The sequence below is a fragment of the Stigmatopora argus genome, chromosome 4, assembly GCF_051989625.1.
Source record: "Stigmatopora argus isolate UIUO_Sarg chromosome 4, RoL_Sarg_1.0, whole genome shotgun sequence".
Lineage (NCBI taxonomy): Eukaryota > Metazoa > Chordata > Actinopteri > Syngnathiformes > Syngnathidae > Stigmatopora > Stigmatopora argus.
In genome coordinates, this window is record NC_135390.1 from 3,439,661 (window position 1) to 3,445,660 (window position 6,000).

Consider the following 6,000-nt stretch of genomic DNA (forward strand, 5'->3'; position numbering starts at 1 on the left):
TTTGCTTCCCCTATGTTGTCCCGTAGTCCAGGTTTTGGTGGACGTTCTTGTTAATAAATCCTCATTGAAGGCTACTTGCAATGTGTGTCTGGCTCATCATTGACTGAATCTTTCTGCTGTGGTAGTTGCGACTCCCTGGTATAGCTTACCATCAGGGGGAGTCGTAACAAAGTGTACCTGATGGGGACGCTGGAAGGATGGAGTAGGGGATGCCGCATCTCAGGTAGACAAGGAGACCCCCGCCTCGTCGCTGTTTTGTGCCTGAGCCCTCACGGTCTTGGCGAATCACGTTATAACCGTCGAGCTGAGGCGTCGGGTCTTCGAGTCCCAGTTTTGTTTCCTGGAGGAGGAGGATGTCAATTTTTAGACGTGCCGTCACCTCTTTCAGTTCGGTAGTCTTGGTTGCCAGGTAGTCACAGTTCCATTGAAGGATGGTGAGACCGGCTTTCCGTGCCTCCGGTAGATCGGCAATCCTCTCTGTGGGTTGTTGAGAGTGGGAGGGTTTCAGGTTCAGGCAGCTCTGGCAGCACCAGTTATTGTTCCTGCGAAGTATGGTTAAAGCGTGTCTGGTTTCAGGGACGCATTCGAGGTGGAATCCACGTTTGCAGGATCTACATGTCAGGGGAGAGCGTGAAACGATTAATTTGTTATTACAGGTGGGGCAGTTTGCGTTTATAGGTTGGTGTATTGTTATGGCTGTTTGGTGTGTGGAGGATTGTTGTGTCAGGGGTGGTGAACAGGTCGGGCATAGCCAGTTTGCATTAGTTTGGGAGCGAGGTAGTCCAGAGCAAGAGCGGTGGGATTTGTTGGGGCAGTTCGAGCAGGGGATGGGGGAGATGGTAGGGGAAAAGGAGATTTTGCAGACACAGCATTTTTATTTCGGTCCCACGTAGGCTGTGCGCGGAAGTGACGGCACGACGGCGTTTCCGGAACAGGATCCGCAGAGAAAGCCTTGATGACTCTTCATCTGGGTTCGGGTCAGGCCGCTACAGGTCCTGTGGAAATTTTGTCGGCAAGTGTTGCAGACCAGTGGGGTGAAGTCACGACGGATCGTCTTAGAGCATCCCGGGCAGGAAGGTCCCGGGTTCTCCTCGACGTCGCCTGCCCTTAGGAGGAGTAACCGGAGGTGTGGGGCAGGGCGGACATCTCCGGCTGGATAAAAAACATAGGGCGTCATGTTCCTGGGTGGCAGCTCTGGGTGTTTGTGTTGGATTCGCAGGCCGTGGCGGGCGGCCTCTCGGGAGACACCTCGTGAAGGTTCCAACTGTTGTCTCCCTGTAAGCTGCTGCTTGATCAACTGTATGGCCTCACGGCAGGCCGGTGTCCAGTGCCACGGAGCGTTTTTTTTCAAGAGCTGCCACAGAGGAGCCATTGATTCTAAGAAATATGAAAGGAACCGCAGGTAGAAGGTTGCCATCCCTAGGAAGAAAGCCAGCTGGGAGGGTGACTGAGGATCTGGCAGTGAGAGCACAGCCTCTGTATGATACATAATTGGAGCAATGCACTCATTGGATAGCCTAAATCCCAGAAACTCGAGTTCTGCCACCCAAAAAGTACACTTATTGGGATTCAAAGTGACCCCGTGCTATATAAACCTCTCAAAAATCTGGCGCAGGCGAGTGTCGTGAAGGTCACTGGAGGGGGCGTGGACTACTAAATTGTCCAGGTAAATGGCCACTCCTTGGATGCTGGACAGAATGAGAGACATTATTTTCTAGAAATATCTCGGGCCTGATGACAGACCGAATGCTATTCGTTTGTCACTGAACACCTCTACGTAAGTTACAAATGTTGTAAGGTCCATGCTAGAGGGTGCTAAAGAAACCAGCAGATATCTGTATCTCAAATCCATCTTACTGAAAGCAGCAGAGCTATGAAAATGACTGGTCAGTTCTTCAGCCGTGAGGCAGACGATACTTGTCTGGGGTATGGCTTGTTTACGTTAGTCAAATCAATATAAAGACGCAATCCTACCCCCTCTCTTTTTGGCAACCACTAAGTTTGACACAGTTAGTGAGGCATTGATGTGTTCAATCACGTCCTCCGCCACCAAACGGTGCAACGATTCCCAAAATGCCAGAGGAATGCGCCGAAGCGGCTGGATAACTGAGCGGCTAGCTGGCTTTCACGGAGGGTTGGTGTAGAAACCCAGACATGCGGCCCAGCCCTTGGTAACGGTCGGCGCAAAAGGTGGTGACTTTCTGGATCTGCACGCCTTCCGCGTCCATCATGGTGAAACCCAACGACAGCATAATGTAAAATTCAGCTCCTGGAACACTGAGACTGTCACATATTTGTTAAGTATGGACACATTTGCGGCGGTATCTACCAAGAGCGAGACAGGCCTGCAGCCCACTCTGTATGTGCAATGTTTAAAAGATGCTTGTGTGCTGTGCAGGGTTCCCATTAATGCCGTCATTAATGGGAACCCTGGCCGTATTTGAGCGAGTGTGCAGGAGGAGAGCGACAGCGATGGGCAAAATGGTTCAGTTTATGTGTACTCCGGTTTCCTCCCACATTCCAAAGACATGCATGATAAGCTGATTGGACACTAACTAGCCCCTATGTATGAGTGTGAGCATGAAAGGTTATTTGTCTCCTTATGCCCTGCGATTGGCTGGCCACTAATTCAGGGTGTCCTCCGTCTCGGGCCTGAAATCAGCTGGGATAGGCTCCAGCACCCCCCGCGACCCTAGTGAGTATAAAGCACTTCAGAAAATGAGCTGATATGAGATGAGATGTGACGCCAATGATCCTGCCTTCAAGTGGCGTCGTAGTCATGGTAAATACCACTTATTAAATCGAAAATTAAATTAAATTGCTTATTTAGTATTTTCTACTGGAGAAGTGAGATTTTTCTAATTCTTTGAGGCACGTCGAAAAGGTAAACAGTAGAAAAAATATATAATTTTACATTGCAACGAATCGTCAAAAAGACAAGAAATGAAATTCTTCCCCAGTCCGGTTGGTGGCACTAGAGAAAAAAGCGATTCGTGGTAGAAGAAAAGGAAAACCGGAAAACACAAAACAAGTTAACAAGCTAACGAGCGTGACGGTCGGCCATCATTACACCAGGTCAGGCAAGGCCAGCTTGTGGACTTATTACTGTACTCGCCGGCGAAATTTGTTCGTTATTATTTAACAACTACCATTACATTTGTTTTTGTTTTTTTATGTCTCTATAGATGAAATGTGATAATGCTCTGACAGCTACGCATGATATTGATGCTTATACACTGAAACCTTCATTTATTTGGGACACTACTCGAACGCAGATAAAAAAAGGAATGACAATGACGTTAATTAAATCATGGACATGTAGTTGAATCATTTATTATGGGATCTTCCTTAAGAAAACATAAATATAGGAAAAAAGTTGTACTAGTGGAAACGAACTTGTTAAGTTGTGCAGGGTATGAGTCCCATTAACACTTTCAGGGATAAAGGACAGGTAGTCAAAAGTTGACTGCTAAGACTAAAACTTATGACTTAAGACCGTTAACCCTTATTTATTTTACTTTAATGAAATTTTTGGTAATTGAAACACATATTAGCATTAAAATTATATTCAAACAATATTAATAAATACTAAATTAATAAATAAATAATCAAAACAAATAATACTAAAGTTGTTTTATTTTTAGTAACTTTATGGTGGCTCCCCTCTCAGCCAAAATTGATTGGACGTCTAGGTCAGTCAATGGCAGCCAATGAATTAAATTCTGTGTAAGAATTTAAAACAGCAGTTTGAAATATACCGAAGAAGAAGAGGATTAAGAGCCAGTGAAGAGAAAAAGTGGCCAAGATTCTGAGTTTGAAGTCATTTTTTTTTCTTAATTCTGACTTTATTCTCAGAATTCTATTTTTAAAGTCTTGATTTATCTTTCTGACCCTCCCCCAGTTCGTTGTTGCCCCTGATGGAACTATTGCTGAAAATATGAGCTAAAAGTTCATCTGTCCACGGCACAGCATCAGCTATGTCCCTCCACTGCCTCCTGCGTGGCACCATTAGGTAACTTTCTAAATGACTATTGAACCAGAACAACACAAACACGTTTATTGTTTTTTTTATTAAAAAAAGAATTTTAACTTGAGCGCCACATGAACTGCAGTTTGGTCAAGATCCTTTTTCATTCCTTTTCTGTACTGCTTGTCCTCAGGGCCACAGGGGGTGCTGGAGCCTGTCCCAGCCAGCTACAGGAAGTAGGCAAGGGGACACCCTGAATTGGTGGCCAGCCAATCGCAGGGAACAAAGAGACAGACAACCAACCCTTCATGCACATACACATACCTAGGGGCAATTTAGAGAATCTAACCAGCCTCCCATGCATGTTTTTGGGATGTGGGAGGAAACCAAAGTACCCGAGAAAACCCATGCAGGCCTGGACAGAACATGTAAACTCCACACTGGAACTTCGGAACCCACCGGGGATTGAACCCTCAATCTTAGAACTATACTTTATCCACGGCAACGCACTCGTAACCGAACAAACAAATTTAAATTAACTTGGATTAATATATACAGACACTCAAACATACGTTTAATGTAACTTTACACAAAACTGAATTCTATTTTTTTTTACCTTCGCTCTCTGGGTTAGCTGTTTGCCACGCCTTCACGTTCGCTATCGATGGGCTGTTTGCTGTTGTATTCCCTTCAAAATATTCCGAAAATGATTCACACAAATGTCCTCACAATAGGATAACCCACGACCACTTGCCAACGAGAAATAGTCTTGTAGTACATTTTAGCGATCGCTCCGCTGCTCATAAAGACCGGCTCGCAACTCCCTCGTTGAAATGGCTCTGGTTGCAACCGCTTTGAACGGCACCTATGAGAGAGAGTTGCGACCAGAAATATTACAAAGAGGGAATTGCGAGCCAGTGCCGCTGATGTTCTTAGGAGCAGCGAACGAGAAGTAATATAATACTCCTCGTATTAGATAATAAAAATAACAGGAAATGCAACAGCTGAGCTTACCCACGTATTGATTGTGGGTAATGAAGTTTCATTCTGAGAAAGAGTGCCATTGCCTATCGGCGTTGTGTGCACGAGTATACTTCATTACCCGTTTTGCGTTTTCTGGTCCATGTGTAGGAGAAACTCGTGTGAAGAAATCGTTCAGTGCTCGTAGATATCTGTTATACACGAAAGTGATGCAACAAAAAAGACTGCGCTACAATGATAAACAGCCTCTCATGTCATGCCCACCTGGCTTTCTCGCATCTGGAAATTTTTCTTGTATCTGGAGCGAATTATTTGCTCGAAATTTTCCTCGTATCGAGCATCTCGTAGGTAGAGCTGCTCGTATGTCGAGGTACCACTATACAGTGGTACCTCGACATACGAGCAATTTGCGATACGAGTAAAATTTTGAGCAAATATTCATCAAATGTTGATATACGAGCAGACAGCGGACGCGACAGGCTGCTCATAAGAACATCATGGGCACTGTCTCTCTCCCCGCAACTCCCTCGTGTAATGTCTCTGTGGTCGCAACTCCCTCGTGTAATGTCTCTACGAGCACTGGACATTAAGCTCGTATCTCGAGGTACCACTGTATTAGTATTGAAATTAGCCACCTGCTTGTTTAATGATTTACCGTAATTACTCGAATATAACACGCAGGTTTTTGCAAAATAATTAATTCCAATAGTTGGGGGTGCGTGTTATAATCAAAAACTATTTTTTTTTTTTTTTTTTTTTTTGTGTCTTGTTACATGGCCCTTAGCCTGGTGCTTTTTCTTGCCAAATAAATTGAATTGAAATTGAATTGAATAAAATAAATTACAAATTTTCGATCGAAAAAAGCATTGTCAAACTCACTTTGACGCACAGATTTTACGTCATCTCGTAGAGCCGACGCACGGATTTTACGTCATCTCGTGAAGCCGACGCACGGATTTTACGTCATCTCGTAAAGCCGAGACCACCACTGCCCCCCTCTAGCCTCGTACCCGTCTCAGTTCACCCTCTCTCAGTTCAGTGTTATAATCAAT

At 44.9% G+C, this 6,000-nt stretch overlaps 1 protein-coding gene across 6 annotated transcripts in view; it reads left to right on the top strand.

Annotated features, from left to right (window-relative positions):
* The first annotated feature begins 2,969 nt into the window (after positions 1 to 2,969).
* tcaim (T cell activation inhibitor, mitochondrial) overlaps positions 2,970 to 6,000 on the top strand; it is an 18,723-nt gene continuing 15,692 nt past the window's right edge. For 3 of the 6 annotated variants that reach the window (XM_077598785.1, XM_077598789.1, XM_077598790.1), the window contains exons 1-2: positions 2,970 to 3,075; positions 3,902 to 4,012. In XM_077598785.1, coding sequence (XP_077454911.1) covers positions 3,978 to 4,012 — 35 coding nt within the window. In that variant the 5' untranslated portion in view covers positions 2,970 to 3,075; positions 3,902 to 3,977. The other 3 variants (XM_077598786.1, XM_077598792.1, XM_077598787.1) reach the window with 2 other exon arrangements.